Source organism: Eleutherodactylus coqui, chromosome 9 (genome assembly GCF_035609145.1).
Source record: "Eleutherodactylus coqui strain aEleCoq1 chromosome 9, aEleCoq1.hap1, whole genome shotgun sequence".
In the NCBI taxonomy this organism is placed as follows: Eukaryota; Metazoa; Chordata; class Amphibia; order Anura; family Eleutherodactylidae; genus Eleutherodactylus; species Eleutherodactylus coqui.
Window position 1 is genome coordinate 87,827,665 of NC_089845.1, and position 21,906 is coordinate 87,849,570.

The window sequence follows — 21,906 nt, forward strand, 5'->3', positions numbered from 1 at the left end:
TTTTGCTGTGCAGTGCTATTTGCCTGTGCTTCGGGCCTGGAACAGACACTGATGAGAACCTATTCTCCACAAAGAGGAACTAAACCAAATCCAGCTTCTGCCCACGGCGTGCCCACTCCACGAGTACCCGCTGCACCAGGTCTCAGTCATTATTACTGTGTCTCAGTATTCTATCTAATGCACTGAGATGCATTTGTCCTGTCAGAACTGCACATGCATACGGGGGGTAATTACCTGCGGTGATAAAGTCTTGCTTTAAGGGTACTAGATATGTAATACAGAAAGAAAAAGTATGGCGAGACAGATTTTTGAAATGGGTCAAAAAGTATTTATTGTAAAAATGGTTGGTGTTGGAGGAGGTACAAGATTGTGATGCAGATACGGATGAGACTGCTCCAAAGAGAGGTTTGCTGGGTTTGTACCTTGGATTGCATCAGCACAAAAGGGTTACATGAAGCTTGCACTTTTAAGGTGTTTGTTTAGCTTGTGTTATAGATTCGGTTTCTTGTCATAGTGGAGTCTATAGGCACACTTTGCGCAAGAACATACAGTAGTGTGCAAAAGTTTTAGGAGGGTGTGGGAAAAAAAAAAATGCTAAAAAAAAGAAGGCTTTTAAAAATAAACTGTTAACCCCTTAACGCCACATGACGCAAGGTTAGGTCATGGAAGCAGGGTACTTAACGCAAACCTTAAGTCATGTGGATAGGCCGAGATCAGAAGAGATTCCCCCGGCATCCAGTAGCAGGAGCCGGCTGTTACTGATAGCCAGCCTCCCACTGCAACAGGACAACGACCCCCACTGTTAACACTTTACATGCCACGATCTATGTAGATCGCGGCATGTAAAGGGTCCACACAGAGCGTGCTCTTGATGTGACATCATTGGACCCACACAATGTGAATGCGGAGGGCGGACGTGTTGCCATAGCAACAGGATGCCAGATACAGGATTCGTACTTTACTATTGCGTATGATTACTATTACAAGAGATAAGGCATTGCAGTACAGAAGTCGCGCAATGCCTTGTAATAGCGATCATAGCTGCTATGGATCAGATCCTCTCCAGGGACAAAACAGTGTGTGTGTGTCAAAAAAAAAAACAAAAAAAAACAAACACTTTTTGGCTCATCTTCCCCTATTTGTATGAAGAAATAAAATTTAAAACAGATGTGGCATCATCGTGACCTTAACGACCTGTACTATAATGTGAGCACACCAATTATCATGCACAGCAAAAAAAAAAAAAACGTAAAAAAAAAAAAAAAAAAAAGTGGTAACACGCTTAACTTATTCATTTTACCTCCCAGAAAGCCCAATAAAAGCGATCAAAAAAGCCATATGTACCCCAAAATGCTACAAATAAAAACTACAGCTTGTGACGCAAAACACAAGCTCTCAGAGCTCAGTCCATGTAAAAATAAAATTATGCAACTTTGAATGCAATGATACAAAAATTATGCCCCAAAAAAAGTTTTTTTGGGCGCAAAATTGGAAAAAAACTACCATTAGAATTTGTTTTTTGGCATTGTTGTAATCCTACCGACCCGTGGGGAAAAAAATGTATCGTGTAATTTATGCTGTATGATTGACAATGTTAAAGAAAAAGCAAAATTGATGCATTTTTGTCTCTCCCTGCTCTTAAAAAAATTAAATAAATGTTGTACAATACATTATATACACCCAAAAATGGTACCAATAAAACCTATAGCTCGCCACGCAAAAAAAAAACAAACAAGTCCTTATACAGCAGTGTTGACTGAGAAAAAAAAAAAAGTTATGGCTCTTGAAAATTGGAAGTGAAAATCCCAAAAATCGTTGTGTCCTTAAGCCCAAAGTAGGCCATGTCTTTAATCGGTTTTCTGGGACTTTAACAAAAAAAAAAAAAAAATTAAAGATTGATATTAACCCCTTAGTGACGAATCCTGTTTGCGCCTTAGTGACAGAGCCAAATTTTGGAAATCTGACATGAGTCGTTCAACGTAGCATAACTCCGTAAAGGCTTTACATATCCAAGTGATTCTGACACTGTTTTTTCGCCACATGTTGTACTTCATTTTGGTTGTAAAAAGAGACCGATATAATTTGTGTATATTTATTAAAAGTACCAATATTGGAAAAATTTTGAAAAACTTCATTTTTTCACATTTTCAACTGTAATATCTCAAATATGTCCAAACATACTGTACAAATTTTTGATAAGATATATATTTCCACTTGTTTACTTTATTCTGAATGCACACTTGAAAAACTTGTGGTTTTTTTAACCATTTAGAGGACGTACAAATTTAACATTACTTTTCAGCATTTTGAGGAACACTGTTTTCCTGCACCAAGCCAAGTTTGCAAAGTCTCATGAGTGTCAGAATAATAGATACCCCCCCCCAATTGACCCCATTTTAAAAACTACACCCCTTAATGTATTCACTGAGGGGTATCATGAGTATTTTGACCACCAGTTTTTTTTCAGGAATTAATTCAATTTAGAGGACAAAAAAATAAAATTTCATATTTTTGCAAATATGTCATTTTAAAGACATTTTTTTCCTATAGTGCCCATGAAAATGAGGATTTACACCCCAAAATGGATACTCACGTTTCTCCCGTGTTTAGAGACACACCCATTGTGGCCCTAATCTTATGTCTGGATGCACAATGGGACCCAAAATGAAAGGAGTAGTCGGTGGTTTTCAGAACATAGATTTTGCTTGAAGGCGTTTTAGGCCCCATAGCACTTTTGTAGAGCTCTTGAGCGGCCAAAACCATAGAGAACCCCCACAAGTGACCCCATTTTGAAAACTAGACCCCTTAACGAATTTATCTAGGGGTGTACTGCCCATTTTGACCCCACAGTTTTAAATGAATTCAAACAAAGCAAAATTTGAATAAAATTTACAATTTTCATTTTTTTGGCAGTTGTATCAATTTAAAAACTGGTTTTTTTTGTACAGCACACATAGGAATGAAGACTTTTACCCCTAAATTGATACCCCTGTTTGTCCCGTGTTCAGAACCATACCCCTTGTGGCCCCAATCTACTTACAGGACACATGGCCAGGCCTATAATGGAAGGAGCACCTGTTGGATTTCAGGGTACAACGGAATAAATTCCAGGCCCCATTGCCCACTTATAGAGCCATTAAGCGTCCAAAACGATAAAGAACCCCCACAAATGACTCCATTTTAAAACTAGACCCCTTAATGAATTCATCTAGGGGTGTACTGCGTATTTTGACCCCACAGTATTTGAATAAATCTAAGCAAAGCAGAAGGAAAAAATTACGATTTTCATTTTTTTGGCAATTTTGTCAATTTAAAAACAGTTTTTTTTGTACAGTGTACATAGGAATGAAGACCTTCACCCCAAAATGGATACCCCTGTTTGTCCCGTGTTCAGAAACATACCCCTTGTGGCCCTAATCTACATAAAGGACACATGGCAAGGCCTGTAATGCAGGGAACACCCGTTGGATTGCAGGGCACAACTGAATCCCAGGCCCCAAAGTAATAATGTGAACTGTGTGGTATTTCCGAAGACAGGGGTAATTACGGAGGCTGGTTGGGATGGGTACATGGGGCAATAAAACCGTGTATCCCCCCCCCCCCCTCCTCTCATGCTTTTTGGGGGTCATTTCTTGACCTCAGTGGCGGGTATGGGGTGTAAAAAGTAGCGCTCTGTGAGTCTCCGTAAGCTTGATGAGGTGCGGCGGTCTCGCACAGAAGACGCTCAACAAGCTGCTCCTGGAACTGCAGGAAGGCGAACGTTCCCGGGGCTTCTTGTAAATTGCATATTACAGGTAGCGGTCTGAATAACGCCGGGCTCACGCAGCCGTAGGCGGGATCCGCTTGCGGAAGCCCGCAGCGGATCCCAGCTGTGAGCCCGGCTGTGACCCTGCGTACGGCCGCGTAATGTACTGCGCATAACTGCCTACTCACACAGGCGGTCATGCGCAGTACTTTTTTTTTCCGTTTGTATTTCCCGCACCGTCGCTTCGTGATGACACTGTTACCCGCAGCCCGTATACAAGGTAGTTGCGTATGGGCAGCGGGTATATCCGCGACCATGGAGCACAATGGGCTCTATGTTGCGGATATCCGCAGTAAAATAGAACCTGCTGCGTTCTCTTTTCTGCAAATGGATTACACAATTCCGACCCACTAATGTGAGCGGAATTGTGTAATCCAATGCGATTGATCTGCGTATTACCGTGGATCAGACGCATGCGGAATCCGTAATTGCTATCCAGTCATGTGTGACCGGCCTAAGGTAGATCGCTACCTTTTTTTCGCGTGACCGGGGACCGCTCAACGAGGCCACCCGTCACTGCTCCAGGCTCTCGGCGAGCGTTGGTCGCTGGGAGCAAGGAGATTTTAAATTTCCTGGCCTCCCCGTCTCCTGCGCATGTGTCCAGTGTTTTGCCGGCGGTCGCATGCGTAGAATCCGGGAAGGTTCACGAAGGAGGATTGCGTCGGGGTGCAAATACAGAGGCCTCCGGTAAAAAGTTTCATCTCCTCTCACCGATCGCATCGGTGAGGGGAGATGAACCTTCACCTTTTTTCACTTTTACGCGATCGCCATTATACATTGGATAACGGCGAACACGTGACCAGGAACCGCTCAACGTGGCCCCCCGTGAAATCTCCAGGCTCTCGGCTAAGTTTTGTAGCCAAGAGCAGGGAGATTTTAAATTATACTGGCAATCCACAGCTTTTGAGCCTGCCATTTTGGCGACGGCCGCGTGCGCAGAAGCTGGGGTAAGGTCCGCGGACAAATCTGGGGGCCTTATGTACGTACTTTCATCCTCCCTTACGGATATGATTTACGGATAAAGCCAACTTACTGAGGACGTAGTTTCCCGATGGGGCAGTCGTTAAGGGGTTAAGAAAAATTTAATACTCGCCTATCCCGGCAGCTCCCCATCCAGTACTGCAGCCCCAGTGCCCGATGCATGGATGAAGCGGTGGGTGGTCATGTGCCCACTCAGCCACTCACAGGCTTTAGCGGTGATTCATCTATAAGCACTGAAGCCCGTGACCGATTGTCATTCATATTGTGTGGCCTACATTACTACAATGGTAACAGGCAATAGCTGCGAGGACACACCGGTGTGTGGAGTCGTCAGCGAGATACCATTTCAACCAAGTCAGGGGCCATTTGTATTGATTTCCTATTTGCTTTGGGCACACAGAAAAAGGTGATTATACCTACCCGATAATCGGGTTTTCGGGAGTCTCTAAGACAGCACCACTTAAGATGGCCTCCTCCTGGTTGGACAGGAACACACCGAGAGGTTAAAAGCTCCCCCCTCTCCCACCTTTCTTAGTGGTTTCTAACGAATTGCCGGGGTAGGAGCTTAACTTAAATCTTTACCTAACTAGTATCCTATCCTATTTTCCTAATGGAAATTATATTTCATAAATTTCTCCTAGTACTTCTTTAAATATATCGCCTTTTTCGGGGGGGGGGGGGGGGGGGATGTACGGGTGCTGTCGTGGAGACTCCTGAAAACCCAATTACCAGGTAGGTATAAATCACCTTTTTCCCCAGTCGTCCCCACGACAGCACCACTTGGGACGTACCAACTAAAAGTTATTTAGGGTGGGATTGCCGCCGAGAGGACCTGCGGCCGAAGGCCATATCCTTGTCCAGCTGCACCTTTACACCGTAATGTTTAACAAAAGTGTGCGGCTTCTTCCAAACTGCGTCCTTGCATATTTGTTCAACAGAAGCTGAACTATGCTCGGCCCATGAAGACGCTACTGCCCTTGTGGAGTGGGCTTTAAGAACAGCGGGAACTTCTTTTCCTAGCGCCCTATAGGATTCTGCAATGGCCAGGCAAATCCATCTGGCTATGGAGCTTTTTGCTGCTTTGTTCCCTTTATTTGGACCAAAAGAACTGGACGAACAAATTGTCATCTCGTCTCCAGTGACTTGTGGCGTTACTATAACTCAGGACCGCTCTCCTGACGTCCAGACAATTTAGGGCTTTTTCCCCCTCATCCTTAGGTTTATCGAAGACAGAGGGGATCACTACATTCTGAGGTTTATGGAAGGGTGACACCAACTTCGGCAAAAAGGCTGGGTCCGATTTGAACACTGTCGGTGATTTTAAGGAACGGGTGTGGATAGATAGGGCCTGTAGTTCACTAACCTGTCTTGCTGAGGTAATGGCCCCCAGGAAGACTGTCTTGATCGTGAGCATTCTTATTGAATGCGATTCGATCGGTTCTGCTAACATAGTTTCAGGACCCAATTTAAATTCCAGTTCGGAAATACGTTTGTGGGCCTGGGTCATAACCCATCTGCTGCTGTCAGGAATCTGCTAATCCACCTGCTCTCTGATAACTTGGTGTTGAATAGAGCACTAAGGGCCGCGACCTGAACTCTTAGGTGCTTGGGGAGAGGCCCATATCCATATCTCTTCCCTGCCTCCACGAGATAAAAACTTTCTCCAGACTTTTTGGTAGATGTTGATTGTTCCCTTCCTACTCGACATTAGGGTCCAGATTACTTTCTCAGAGAACTCTTCCCCTCAGTGTGGATTCTTCAAGTTCCATGCTGTTAGGTGGAGCTGGTCTATGTTCAGGTAGCTCAGAGGTCCCTGCGTCAGTAGATCCGCCTGGGCAGGGAAGAGGACTGGGTCCTGAATGCTTAATGCTCTTAGAGGACTGAACCAGCTCCTCCTCAGCCAGAAGGGGGACACTAGAATCAGCATGCATCTCTGGGATCTAAAGTCTTGCAATACTCTTGGAATTAACGGTATTGGAGAAAAGGCATAAACAAGCTTTTCGCCCCAATTCTGACTCAGTGTCTACCGCTGTTGGCTGGTCCCCTGGTCTGAGGGAGAAGTTCTTCACCTTGGCGTTCTCTTTGGTTGTGAAAGAACTGTGTTCTGCAGGGGTCTGGTATGCGCTTGGGCCCAAGCTACCCCAGGGATGCAAGAGGTCAGGCTTCCTAGGAGGAACATGGCCTCCTGGACTGTACATGACCGCCTCCATAGAAAAGTCTTGACTAGCTGAAGGAGCTTCTGTATTTTTGTCTCGGGAAGAAAGGAGTATTGAGTGTCCGAGTCGAGCGTTATGCACAGGAATACCTTTTCTTTGCTGGGATCTATGCTGGATTTCTCCGAGTTTACTATGCACCCCAGGAATTGGAGCAGGTTCGAGGACCGTCGCCAGGTGTTCCGCTAAGAGGTCTCTGAACCCTACTATGGTCAGAATGTCGTCCAGATAAGGTATTATTAGGATTGATCTTTGCCTCAGGTAGGCTGCTACCTCTGCCATGATCTTTGTAAAAATTTGGGCCGCTGAGAAAATCCCAAAAGGGAAGGCATCTGAACTGAAGAGGACCTGTTTTTCTGCCCATGTCTAGTGCGAATCTCAAGTACTTCTGAGAATCCCTGTGGATCGGCACATGAAAGTATGCATCCTTTAGATCTAGTCTGGAGTAGTTAGTTATCAAAGGTACAAAAGATACTGCGTTTAAATGTAGCAAGTTCCGGACGCTCTGTTGGAGTAGGCGCATTTGTTGTGCTGAGCCTTCTGTGGTTACGTAATTCCTTTGGGAAAGGGACACCAGTTCTATTTGATATCCCTGCTGTAGGACATCTGGGATCCATGAGCCCTCACAGATTGAGGCCCATCGAGCCGCAAAGTTCCCCAGCCTCGCCCCCACTGGGATGACGTCAGGGTTTTTGTTTGGTTGGGTCCCCCTGATGGGGGTTGAAGAGGAAATTCTTCTCCTACCCCCTTGGGGTAACTCCATCTGCCCTTGCCCCTATATGACTCGGACTGCTGTGCTGGAAACCCCTTTTTCCGGTCAGATGGCTTCGAGAATTTTGTCGAGGTCTGGGCCAAAGAGGAAATGGCCATAGAATGGGAGCAAGCACAATTTTTTTTTTTTGAGGCTAGATCGCCCTATCAGGATTTTAGCCATAAAACTCTTCTGGCTAAATTGGACAGGGCTGTCGCCTTTGCTGAGAGCTTTAGCGTCTTCACCGACGCATCTGCCAGAAAGTTTATGGCCATCTTCAGAAAATCGGGAGAGAATTTATAATTTGCTCCCTTGGTGTCTTGTTAGATATATGGAGCTCCAGTTGCTCCAGCCATACTCCTAGGGTCCTGGCCACACATGTGGCTGCAACCCCTGGTCTGAGAGTACCAACCGCTGCTTCCCAAGATCTTCTCGGGAAGCCCTCAGCCTTCCGATCCATTGGATCTCTTAGTTGTGTGGCGTCCTCAAAAGGGCAGGGTTGTTCTTTTCGCCACCTTGGCCACCGGGACATCAACTCTGGGTATCTCTTCCCAGCTTGCACACACCTCCTCCTCGAATGGGTATCGCCTTTTAACTCCCCTGGAGGAGAAGGATCCCGCATTGGGTTTTTTCCATTCCTTCTGGATTCGTTTGGAAACATTACTGTGAACCGGGAAGGTATGTCTGCGCCTTTCCCCTAATCCCCCGAAAATCTCCTGTATAGTACGCGGCTCTCTGGGTTCCTCCATTGAGGGTGGCCCTCACCGATTTAATGAGCTCTGCTAAATCCTCCTGATGAAATAGATATTTTTTGTAATCCTCTTCATCCGAGGACTCTTTGGGTGCTGGCTCTTCCAGCTCTGTCCTAATCGAGCTTCTTTCGGAGTCTGAATATCCTTCCGGGCTATACGACCTTTTCTGGCGCTTAGCCCCGGATGTCCCTGCTGGCGGCACTATTTGCGACGTCAGAGCTGATCGCACCTCCTCCTTGACCAGCTTCCCAACATCTTCCAGGAACCCCCGCTGATCCCTCTTTAACCAGCCTCGCTACGCATGCCATGCATAGAGGCCTCTCATACGTCGCCAGCAGCCTCGTTCCGCACTTTTTTTTTACGTTTTGTTCTGGGAGGGGCGTCTTTTTTATCCCCTTGGCAGACAAACAAAGTTTATGTGGATAAGAACGCAATATTCTAACATGATACAATGGATTCTTGCATGAACGTTTTGCTCCACGGGCTACTTACAGCTCCCACTGTAGCTGACGACTCAGCGATGTCTAGTGCTGGAGCACTCATCTAACAAACAGTGCTGCAGTCACTCTGGAGCAATACAAGCCAGCCCTTATAGCAATGGCTTGTTCCTGTAGATCTTCTCTCAGGTTCCTTAATCTTTCACATTTGGCGCCTCCACGCCAAGCCCCGCTGTCCAGCGTCACCGACGCGATGACGTCATCGCGTCGGTCACATGACGCGGCGCGCATAAGGGACTCCAAGAGCGCCGCGCCCGGCCCTATGCCGGCAGCCAGAGAAGAACTCTGCGCAGATGGAGGACAGCTGAGGCCCCTGCTTTGTTCCCCCCATGGGCCCCCACAGGAGGAACCTGACCTGGGGGAACCACCCAATGTCGCGTCCCGGGAGCTGCTCGTTGGAAGGGGAGGATAGGCTGACCCACTTGCCCTCCGATCCGACGGCGAGTCTCTTCATGCTGGCGTCTCCACCAGCACCTCTTGGGGATCCTGCCTCCTGACAGGACAGGAAAACACTGAGGAAGGTGGGAGAGGGGGGAGCTTTTAACCTCCGTGTGTTCCTGTCGAACCAGGAGGAGGCCATCTCAAGTGGTGCTGTCGTGGAGACGACTGTGAAAACTCAGATTTGTCTTGTGCTTATTGTCAACATTCACGTGTGTCGTCCCAGCATTGCGGGGTTGTGGGTTCCTAGCAGTTGGACCCCCAGTATAAGACCTTAATCCCCTAGCCTGTAAAGATTTTTTTACATTTATTTTGCTTCCGAATTTATGTGATGTGCAGCAAGTATTATTAAATCCCACAGCGGAATTTCCACCCGTGTGCAGGAGGCCATTGTTGGAGTCAGTGGGGCTGAAGCTAAAAATCTCTTTAGTTCTGTAGCCACCCCCACTCGTGACATAACAGCATGACAGGTCCTCTATAACCCCACCACCACCACCACCGTCCCCCAACAGTTACATTAAACTCACAAAAACAAAAATGCCACTTTATTATAGATTTTGAATGTAGGTCTCAAATATATTTGGAGCAGAATTTAGTTGCCTCCAGTGCATTTTCGACCCCTTAACCCCTTAGTGACCAAGCCTGTTTGCGCCTTAATGACCAGGCCAAATTTTGCAAATCTGACATGTGTCACTTTAACATGGAAAAACACCAGAAAGGTTTTGCATATCCAAGCGATTCTGACATTGTTTTTTCGCCACATGTTGTACTTCATTTAGGCGGAAAAAATAGACCGGCAGAATTTGTGTTTATTTATTAAAAGCGCCAAAATTGGGAAAAATTTTTTTGGGAAAAAAAAAACGGCATTTTTTCACATTTCCAACTGCAATATCTTAAATATGTGCAAACATAATATAGTGTTCAGTAATATACCCATTGTGGCCCTAATGTTATATCTGAGTCCACAACGGGGCCCAAAATGAAAGGAGTAGTCAGTGTCTTTCAAAACAGAAATTTTGCTTGAAGTCCTTTTAAACCCCATAGCACACATGTAGAGTTCTTGAGCGCCCAAAACCAGAGAAAACCCCCACAAATGACCCCATTTTGAAAACTAGATCCCTTAATGAATTTATCTAGGGGTGTACTGCATATTTTGACCCCACAGTTTTTGAATGAATTCAAGCCAAACAAAAGGAAAAAATTGTGATTTTCGTTTTTTTGGCAATTCTGTCATTTTAAAAACAGCTTTTTTTGTACAGCACACACATGAATGAAGACTTGCACCCAAAAATGGATACCCCTGTTTGTCCCGTGTTCAGAGACATACCCATTGTGGCCCTAATCTTATGTCCGCATGCACAACAGGGCCCAAAATGAAAGGAGTAATCGGTGGCTTTCAGAACATTGAAGTCCTTTTAGGCCCCATTGCCCACTTGTAGAGTTCTTGAGCGGCCAAAACCATAGAGAACCTCCACATATTACCCCATTTTGAAAACTAGACCCCTTAACGAATTTATCTAGGGGTGTACTGTGTATTTTAACCCTACAATTTTTGAATAGATCTAAGCGAAGCAGTAAGAAAAAAATTACGATTTTCATTTTTTGGGCTAATGCGTCAATTTAAAAACATTTTTTTTGTACAGCACACATATAAATGAAGACTTTCACCCCAAAATGGATATCCCTGTTTGTCCCGTGTTCAGAAACATATCCATTATGGCCCTAATAGACTTACAGGACACATGGCTAGGCCTACAATGGAAGGAATACCCGTTGGATTTCAGGGTACAACTGAAAAAATTTCAGGCCCAATTGCCCACTTATAGAGCCATTGAGCGGCCAAAACTATAAAGAACCCCCTCAAATGACCCCATTTTGAAAACTAGACCCCTTAACAAATTCATCTAGGGGTGTACTGCGTATTTTGACCCCACAGTATTTGAATGAATCTAAGCAAAGCAGAAGGAAAAAGTTACGATTTTCAATTTTTTTGGCAATTTTTTAAATTTAAAAACAGTTCTTTTGTGTACATAGGAATGAAGACATTCACCCCCAAATGGATACCCCCGTTTGTCCCGAGTTCAGAAACATACCCAGTGTGGCCCTAATTTACTTACAGGACCCATGGCAAGGCGTATACAGGAGGGAACACCCGTTGGATTTCAGGGCACAACTGAATGCCAGGCCCCATTGCTTATTTGTACGGAATAAAAATTGACTCCCTAAAAATTTCCCCTCCCCTCCATCCCCCACACTCCGCGCCCTTTTTGGCGTTCGCAAATCTTAGATAAAAGTAATAATGTGAACTGTGTGATATTTCTGAAGACAGGGGTAATTACGGAGGCCGGTTGGAATCGGCCCATGGGGCAATAAAACCGGGTATCCACCCTCCTCTCATGCTTTTTGGGGGTATTTCGTGACCTCAGTGGCAGGTATGGGGTGTAAAAAGTGGCGCTCTGTGAGTCTCCGTAAGCTTGATGAGGTGCGGCGGTCTCACATAGAAGGCGCTCAACAAGGTGCTCCTGGAACTGCAGGAAGGCGAACAATCCCGAGGCTTCTTGTAAAATACGTATTACTGGTAGCGGTCTGAACGCCAGGCTCACGTAGCCGTAGGCGGAATCTGCTTGCCAAGGCCCGCAGCGGATCCCATCTGTGAGCCCGGCTGTGACCCTGCGTACAGCCGCGTAATGTACTGCGCATAACTGCGTACTTACACGGGCGGTCATGTGCAGTACACCTTTTTTTGTTTGTATTTCCCGCACCGTCGCTTAGCGATGACGCAGATACCCGCAGCCCATATACAACGTAGTTGCGTATGGGCAGAGGGTATATTCGTGACCATGGAGCACAATGGGCTCTATGTTGCGGCTATCCGCGGTAAAATAGAACCTGCTGCGTTCTGTTTTCTGCGAGTGGATTACACAATTCCGACCCGCTAATGTGAGCAGAATTGTGTAATTCGCCGAGAGCAAGGAGATTTTAAGTTTCCTAGGCTCCCCGACTCCTGCGCATGTGTCTGGTGTTTTCCCGGCGGTTGCATGTGCAGAATCCGGGTAAGTTCACGGATGAGGATCGCGTCTAGGTGCAAATACGGAGGCCTCCGGTAAAAAGTTTCATCTCCTCTCACCGATCGCATCGGTGAGGGGAGCTTAAACTTCAATTTAAAAAAAAAAACTTTTACGTGATCGCCATTATCCATTGTATAACGGCGAACCCATGATCAGGAACCGCTCACCACGGCCCCCCGTGAAATCTCCAGGCTCTTGGCTACGTTTTGCAGCCAGGAGCAGGGAGAACTTCAATTATCCTAGCAATCCACAGCTTTTGCGCATGCGTCCGCCATTTTGGCGACGGGCGTGTGCACAGAAGCTGGGGTAAGGTCCGCGGACAAATCTGGGGGCCTTATGTACGTACTTTCATCCTCCCTTATGTACGTACTTTCATCCTCCCTTACAGTACGCTTTTTAAACTTTTTTTTTTTTTTTTTTTTTACTTTTTTACACTTTTTTTTAACTTTAAATGATCACTGTCATGACAGTGATCATGTCCCCAGTGACACCCCTCTGCTCCTGGCTACACATGGCAGCCAGGAGCAGAGGGATTTTGAATTTCCCGGGGCTCGAGCCCCTCTGTGCACGCGCCCGATGTCGATCATCGGGAGCGCATGCGCAGAGGGGGACTTCGGGTCCCAGAACACCGGGGACATCGGCGGACCCGAGGTGAGTATTTTCACTTCCCCTCATGAATCTGATCCATGAGGGGAGGTGAGACTAGCACTTTTTTTTTAAACTTTTTCACGATCGCCGCTATCCAATGGATAGCGGCGATTGCGGGCCTGGGGACTGCTCACCGCGGTCCCCGGTAACACCTCCTGGCTCCCGGCTACCTTCAGGAGCCGGGAGCCAGGAGATTTTGAATTTGCCGTGGGCTCCCGGGCTTCTGCGCATGCGTGTGACGTCATCGTCTGGCGCGCATGCGCAGAAGAGCGGCGGCGGGTCCGGGAGGACCAGATCTTCAGCGGGCAGCGTGGAGAAAGCAGGTGAGTATTTTCAGCTGCCCTGATGGATCCGATCCATGAGGGCAGCTGAAACTAACTTTTTAGGCACTTTTATTTACTTTATTGCGATCGGCGCTATTCATTGGATAGCACCGATCGCAATGCCGGGGGGGGGGGGTCCCCGCAGCCCGGGATGACAGCTCCATGCTGTCGGCTACCTGTGGGCACCGACAGCATGGAGCTGTCACGTCCATAGCCAACGGGGCTTTATTCTCTGTAGGACGCATGTTTTTACGTCCTCAGAGAATAAAGCCCACTTCGGCAGAATGTAAAAACACTATGGGCTGGTCGTTAAGGGGTTAAAGGAGTTCTGACATGAAAAAAAAAAAATTTTTTTTTTTTTTTTACTACTTACCTTGCCAGGACGGATCGCCAGGCATGTCTCCTCCCCATCCAGCATCCTCTTCTGTGGCTATTTGAAGCAGAGCTGGAGCGGTCAAAATGACCACTTCCTGCTCCGCTCCGTCCGTCCGTCCGCCACTTCCGAGGTGAATAGACGGGCAGCCCACAACTAATATGGGTACATATAAATGTATTGAATAACTTATTCAATTTTGTTGTGGGGCAATGGAAAAAAAAAGTATTGTTATTTGGAACTTTTATGGTGTTCACCATGTGGTATAAACAGTATGCCAAGTATTTTTCTTGCTGGTCATTACAATTATGACACCAAGTTTATGGAGGTTTTATTATGTGTTACTGCATTTGCACAATATATATTTTTTTACAAAAAGACTGGTGCCATATTCCAGGACCTAAATGTAGCTTGTTATCCATCAGCAGAGCGGTATGTTGGCTTGTTTTTTGTGGGATAATTTTAGGTTTTATTGGTACCATTTTGACCATATATGACTTTTTGAATATTTTTTATTCACGTTTTGCCAAAAAGAGATGAACAGAAAAAGGCTATTTCTTTCTTTATTAAATTTACCATGCTGGATGTATTATTTAATGGTATGGGTTGTTATGAATGGGGTGACACTAATTAAATGTAGGGGTGGTTTGTCCTTTTTTTTTTCTTTTCAATATTTAAAGCTTTGTGTAAGGGCTTATTCAGACGACCGTATATCGGCTTGGTTTTCACGCCCAGCCGATATACGGTGTCCTTGTCTTCAGGGGGAGGAGGATAAAAGAGCCAGGAGCAGGAACTGAGCTCCCGCCCTCTCTTCGCCCCTTGCCACTATTTGCAATAGGAGGGGGCGAGACAGGGGCGGAGCTAAGTAACGGCAATCAGCTCCACCCCCACCCCACCCCTTTCATTGCAAATAGTGGCGAGGGGCGGGAGCTCAGTTCCTGCTTCCGGCTCTTCCATCTCCCCCCCCCCCCCTGCAGACAAGGACACCGTATATCGGTTCGGCGTGAAAACGCAGCCGATATACGGTCGTCCAAATAAGCCCTAAGAGAGGGGGGGGGGGGGGGGGCAATTTTCTTTCCTATAAAAACATTTAGAAGCCATGGTCAGCAATGACAGCGGCATCTGCATGGTTAAATGGTGTAGAGGACTAATTAGCTAAGACCTCATTTTTTCCACTCCTTTTCTGGGGAAAAGAACCCTGTATGACAGCAAGGGTTCTTTCACAGGAGCGTATATCAGCCCGCCGATATACGCTGTGATCTGACACATTGGATTCCAAGGCATCAGATCAATTGGCCGTATCCCCGCGACGTAAAAGCGCCTGGCCGGCCACTATAGGCACCAGGGATTTATACATTGGGCCCAAAAGATAGTCCTGGAACTATCTTTTGGGCCAGAATAGGTCAGCCGCTGCATGGGTTCCTATGGGAGCCTATCACAGCGGCCGGAGAAGGGAGGTAGGAGAGAGTTTAGCAGCATGATTGCTAAACTCCTGCCCTCTGCTCTCCTCCCCTCCAGCTAATTCCAATGGGAGAGGGCAGGACTCCCACTGGAATCAGCCGATAGGGAGGACAGAGGAGGTAAGCCGGCGAGGGGGAGGTAAGGGGAAGGCTCAACGGCATGACAGGCTCGGCGTATATGCGCCAGTGCCCATGCCGTCTGAACGGGCGCTCAAACGTTAGATTTGTGCGCCAGTTCATGAGTTTTTACTCCTCACATCATACCATACATCGGCTGGCCGTGAAAACGGCGGCTGATATACGTTCGTGTGAAAGAGCAAAAACACAAAAACATGTCACCCTCTCTATTGGTACAGGGGGTAGAGGCAGGAGAATTACATATCTTCCCTGCTGCCACTAGTCTCCCCTCCCTCTCTGCACACTGAAAAATGACAGCTGTAAATCCCGTATTCCCAAACCAAATTCCAGCAGCTGTAGCTCCGGTTCGGTATGAGCTTCCAACACCCTTCTGGGAATGTTGGCTATAAAATGACACCAAACGCAGAACCAGGACTACAGCCTTTTGCAGTAGAATGAGCTCAGCAGATCCAAAACTGTGATGTCCTTTACCTGCAGGACCAACTCCGCTTGTCCAAAACTGTTGGGGGCTTAATCTAACAGATCAGCTTTAACCCTTCCCAATCTAATTTCCCTGCCACCCGCATCCTGCCCAGCTTTTGTTTATTTTGGGTTGGGGGGGGGGGGGGGGGGGAGTGTTGTGGATTCCTTGGAATTACTCAAACCGAAACACAAAAATTAACTGTCACGAGGATTTTATTAGCAAATTTTAAAAAATAAAAAATTTGTTACTACCGGTATGTATACTAATAAATATTTTTTATATCTAACACTAAAAAAATCTACATATTAAAAGTATGTATACAGCACCAAAGAGTGACAGCAGCACTTAAACGCACCTCAGTGTGAAGGGAGGTATACTCCAGGTGAATGATGCAAGCTCAAAAAGATGGATCTGGATTAGAGATGAGTGAACGTACTTGTAATGAGTACTTACGCACCCGAGTACCGCCATTTTCGAGTACTTCAGTATTCGCGCGTAAAGATTCGGGGGGCGCCGGGGGGCGGGGAGAGGCGCGGCAGTGCGGGGGGTAGCAGCGGGGAACAGGGGGGAGCCCTCTCTCCCTCCCCCCACTCCCCGCTGCAACCCCCCGCGCCGCCACGGCGCCCCCCGAATTTTTTCGCCCGAGTACGGAAGTACTCGAAAATCGCGGTATTCGGGCGAAAAAGGGGCGGGGCCGAGCACGTTCGCTCATCTCTAATCTGGATCCATGACCCATATACTCCAACCCAATCCTTTGTATAATAGAGCCGCACCAGGGATATTAACTGTCTAGAGAGATAAAGACTGCTAGACAGCCAAAACAGTGTACTTGCGCACATTCAATAAAGATGGAGCACTCATTTATGCGAGTATGGCCGCCTGTAGACGGGCAGAAATTCCACGGCGCGATTTCCAGTGGAATTTCCCCGTTGGAAGTTGCCATAGGATTGCGTTAGCAAACGCAATCCTAGGCAGACGGCCGCAGTTTGTCCACACAAAATCTCGCGCGGCAAACAAACCGCAGCATGCTCTATTTCTTTGCGGGGCTCTGCGAGCCCCGCACAGAAATGTCACTCACCGGCTCGCTCTGCGCATGCACCAGCTGCCTGGCAGCCGGCACATGAAAGAGCCGAAGCTGCGGGGCGCGGGCGAGTACGCTCTGCTCTCTGCAGGGGCTCGGGTCCGGTCCCGCAGCGAGAATTCTCGCAGTCGGATCCGACCCGGCCGTCTGCCGGCGGTCTATTGTGCCGTCAATATCCCTGGTGCAACTATTATACAAAGCATCATAGTAAAAATATGCATATTTCTTAGTACATATGTATATTATAAACATATTACACTATGCAGAGAGGTCCGTCATCATGGCTCTCTTGTATATTACAGTATGCAGGGGGGAGATCCAACATTGGAGTTCTCTTCTATACATGTATATTACACTGTGCAGAGATCGGACATCGTAGCTCTACTCCTCTGCAAATTGTAATATACCTATACAGAAGAGAGCTCCGACGTCACAGCTCTTTTCTGCATAGTGTTAGACACGTGTGTCGGACCTCGTCCAACAGTGGAACTATACAGGGAAATCTCAATGTCGGACGAGGTCTGACACTGGATTAGAGAGGGTTAAATGTATAGCAAGTTAAAGTGAAAAACAGCAATTTTACTCTCCACTGCAAGCGTGCTTGTACTACAGAAGGTAACAAACTGTCTACATGGCTACCTGTATGTTGCAGATCTGTATGGTGGGAGCGCTGGTAGATACAGGTGGTCTCGCACTTGCATTCTGTACCTGGGCCTGAGCTCGGGCCAGAGCCTGCTGGGAAACAAGCATTAGCTGGCCATTGCTACTCTTTATGAGAACAGTACCTGCAGAAGAGAGCACATGTACAGTGAATGTAGCACAGAAACGGACGTATACAGTTCAGAGGTAGGACTGCCGGGCGCACACCCTCATGATAGTCCTGCTGGCACCTATTGCTCCTATGCCTTCACACAGCAGCGATGGTCAGTGACTGGAGGAGCAGCACTGGAGATCTCTTCCAACTGCCTGCATCCATTCACTGTGAACAGGCAGTCGTTCAAAGATGGACTGCCTATTCCCAGGGGTTAAGAGTTACCCTATTATAGAGCTCCCTCACACGGGTGTATGGGGCTGCGTTATACATCTTCCTCATTGATTTACATTGGCCCATTCAGACACGTATTTCATTTTTTATTTACAAGCGTGAAAAAAGCAAAAAAACCCATGACCTATTTTGGTGCACAATATCCCCATTATCGCACTTGCCAACATGTGATTGCCCTGCGGATGCAAGGCTTTTTTATTAAAGCCACCTCACATCATTGGGGGAGATAGAATTGCATTGTACTTGAACACCACCCCATCACTAGAAAAGGGATTGGAAGGAATTCCTGTAGGGTCTGTCACCCTGAAGGTGAAGGGACGACATGTCACCTGGAAGGAGCTGTAGCTTGGTGTAGTTGCTGACACCCTGGCAGTGTCAGGGCTGTCACCCTGAAGGTGGATATATAGGTGTGGGAGCTGTCACCCTGGAGGAGGTGTAGTGGCTGTCACCTTGGAGGTGTAAGGGCTGTCACTTGTGTAGCTTGGTGTAGTTTGTCACCCAGGCTGTGTAGGTTGGTGTAGTGGCTGTCACCCTGGAGGTGTAGGGCTGTCACTTGTGCAGTTTGGTGTAGTTGCTGTCACCCAGGCTGTGTAAAGGCTGTCACTTGTGTAGGTTGGTGTAGTTTGTCACCCTGGAGGTGTAGGGCTGTCACTTGTGCAGTTTGGTGTAGTTGCTGTCACCCAGGCTGTGTAAAGGCTGTCACTTGTGTAGGTTGGTGTAGTTTCTGTCACCCTGGAGGTGTAGGGGCTGTCACTTGTGTAGCTTGGTGTAGTTGCTGTCACCCTGGAGGTGTAGGGGCTGTCACTTGTGTAGCTTGGTGTAGTTGCTGTCACCCTGGAGGTGTAGGGGCTGTCACTTGTGTAGCTTGGTGTAGTTTTTGTCACCTTGGCTGTGTAAAGGCTGTCACTTGTGTAGGTCGGTGTAGTTTCTGTCACCCTGGAGGTGTCGGGGCTGTCACTTGTGTAGCTTGTTGTAGTTTCTGTCACCCAGGCTGTGTAAAGGCTGTCACTCGTGTAGCTTGGTGTAGTTGCTGTCACCCTGGAGGTGTAGGGGCTGTCACTCGTGTAGGTTGGTGTAGTTGCTGTCACCCTGGAGGTGTAGGGGCTGTCACTCGTGTAGGTTGGTGTAGTTGCTGTCACCCTGGAGGTGTAGGGGCTGTCACTCGTGTAGGTTGGTGTAGTTGCTGTCACCCTGGAGGTGTAGGGGCTGTCACTCGTGTAGGTTGGTGTAGTTGCTGTCACCCTGGAGGTGTAGGGGCTGTCACTCGTGTAGGTTGGTGTAGTTGCTGTCACCCTGGAGGTGTAGGGGCTGTCACTCGTGTAGGTTGGTGTAGTTGCTGTCACCCTGGAGGTGTAGGGGCTGTCACTCGTGTAGGTTGGTGTAGTTGCTGTCACCCTGGAGGTGTAGGGGCTGTCACTCGTGTAGGTTGGTGTAGTTGCTGTCACCCTGGAGGTGTAGGGGCTGTCACTCGTGTAGGTTGGTGTAGTTGCTGTCACCCTGGAGGTGTAGGGGCTGTCACTCGTGTAGGTTGGTGTAGTTGCTGTCACCCTGGAGGTGTAGGGGCTGTCACTCGTGTAGGTTGGTGTAGTTGCTGTCACCCTGGAGGTGTAGGGGCTGTCACTCGTGTAGGTTGGTGTAGTGGCTGTCACCCTGGTGGTGTAGGGGCTGTCACTCGTGTAAGTTGGTGTAGTGGCTGTCACCCTGGTGGTGTAGGGGCTGTCACCCTGGTGGTGTAGGGGCTGTCACTCGTGTAGGTTGGTGTAGTGGCTGTCACCCTGGTGGTGTAGGGGCTGTCACTCGTGTAAGTTGGTGTAGTGGCTGTCACCCTGGTGGTGTAGGGGCTGTCACCCTGGTGGTGTAGGGGCTGTCACTCGTGTAGGTTGGTGTAGTGGCTGTCACCCTGGTGGTGTAGGGGCTGTCACTTATGTAGGTCGGTGTAGTGGCTGTCACCCTGGAGGTGTAGGGGCTGTCACTTATGTAGGTCGGTGTAGTGGCTGTCACCCTGGTGGTGTAGGGGCTGTCACTCGTGTAGGTCGGTGTAGTTGCTGTCACCCTGGAGGTGTAGAGGCTGTCACTTGTGTAGGTCGGTGTAGTTGCTGTCACCCTGGAGGTGTAGGGGCTGTCACTTGTGTAGGTCAGTGTAGTGGCTGTCACCCTGGAGGTGTAGGGGCTGTCACTTATGTAGGTCGGTGTAGTGGCTGTCACCCTGGTGGTGTAGAGGCTGTCACTTGTGTAGGTCGGTGTAGTTGCTGTCACCCTGGAGGTGTAGGGGCTGTCACTTGTGTAGGTCAGTGTAGTGGCTGTCACCCTGGAGGTGTAGGGGCTGTCACTTATGTAGGTCGGTGTAGTGGCTGTCACCCTGGTGGTGTAGGGGCTGTCACTCGTGTAGGTCGGTGTAGTTGCTGTCACCCTGGAGGTGTAGAGGCTGTCACTTGTGTAGGTCGGTGTAGTTTCTGTAACCCTGGTGGTGTAGAGGCTGTCACTTGTGTAGGTCGGTGTAGTTGCTGTCACCCTGGAGGTGTAGAGGCTGTCACTTGTGTAGGTCGGTGTAGTGGCTGTCACCCTGGTGGTGTAGGGGCTGTCACTTGTGTAGGTCGGTGTAGTTTCTGTCATCCTGGCTGTGTAGGTTGGTGTCCCCGTGACTACCACCACACGATGCTCCGTCTGTACATACAGGCACTCACCTGGGGGGATCTGGAAGTTTGCGGGCAGCTGGATGGTCGCCTTGAGGGTGGCGGCTGGCTGCGGGGCTGTCATCCTCACACCTCCTGTCACTTTAGCCCCCTGGTTAGCAGGGACTTTGGTCCCCGGAGCGCTCACCGCTGGGACTGACCCGGCATTGTCGGGGGGCTGGGACGCCCCGTGACCGGCGGGCTCCGCTGTGGTGCTGGCATGCATTGGGCACGGGCTGTGTGGTGTTACAGCCGGGCACACGCTCGCTCACACGGCTATGTACTATCCCTCTCCGCGGCAGCACGCCGGACCCGCAGCCATGTTTATATAGTGGCGACCATGTGGGCGCAGGCGCCCGCCTCGGGGTGAGGTAACTGGGACTGGAGGGTGGAGCTCACGGAGTCCAGACTGACCGTACGGCTGCCGCTCCGGAGACACGTGTGTGCGCGGCCGGTGACCGGGGAGGAGGAGGACACGTGTGTGCGGAGGGGGACACGTGGTGTGGCAGCGCGGCTCTATGTGTGAGCCGGTCCCCTCAGGGGTCCCCCGCTATAAAGTAGTGTCGGTGCCTCGGACTACACGCGGAGGGGTTGACGAGCCCGTGTGGTGCCGCCACCCCGCAGTCTGATGAGGATGAAGCCGGTTTGAAGCTCACAAGTTTCCCCCCAAGCAGCCCCAATGTGATGGGATTATTTTGATCATGAAGTCACAGTTGCAGCGCGCCCTTCACCCATAAGGTGGCAGGATGGCGCTGCGTGCTGTGGCGGCACGACCTGCGCTGCGCCTGAAGGCGCCGTGTAGCCCCAGCCTGGAAGCCTTGACTTGCGCTGCGGTCACACCAACGGGTCGCACTCAGCTTGCAGATTTCTGCAGAGGAGGATCCGCGATCATTCGCGGAAAGTAATTGCAAATGATCGTGGATGGGAGCGGTTTCTGGTGCGGATGTGCGCGTATCGTCCGCACCGAAGACGGTTCTCTCTTCCCCACACCGGCTTTTATGTCTAATTTCCTCTGATGTTTCCGCCGCTTATACACAATATTAATTGCCTGTGGGTGACGGAACACTCGCTTCCATTGTCTTCAATGGGGGCCATCAGCATGGAATCTGCGCTAAAATAGAGCATGCTGCGGTTTTTCTTCTGCTCGGAGAATACGCAATTTGTACCCGCGAGTGTAAACAAAAAATTGAAAATGCAT

At 48.6% G+C, this 21,906-nt stretch overlaps 1 protein-coding gene across 2 annotated transcripts in view; it reads right to left on the reverse strand.

The window, feature by feature from the left end:
- TAF4B (TATA-box binding protein associated factor 4b) overlaps positions 1 to 21,137 on the reverse strand; it is a 116,005-nt gene extending 94,868 nt beyond the window's left edge. For both annotated transcript variants that reach the window (XM_066578976.1, XM_066578977.1), the window contains exons 1-2: positions 20,721 to 21,137; positions 17,631 to 17,776 (exon numbers count right to left, since the gene is read on the reverse strand). In XM_066578976.1, coding sequence (XP_066435073.1) covers positions 17,631 to 17,776; positions 20,721 to 20,934 — 360 coding nt within the window. In that variant the 5' untranslated portion in view covers positions 20,935 to 21,137. The remainder of the gene's footprint in view (positions 1 to 17,630; positions 17,777 to 20,720) is intronic.
- Between the last annotated feature and the right edge of the window lie 769 nt (positions 21,138 to 21,906).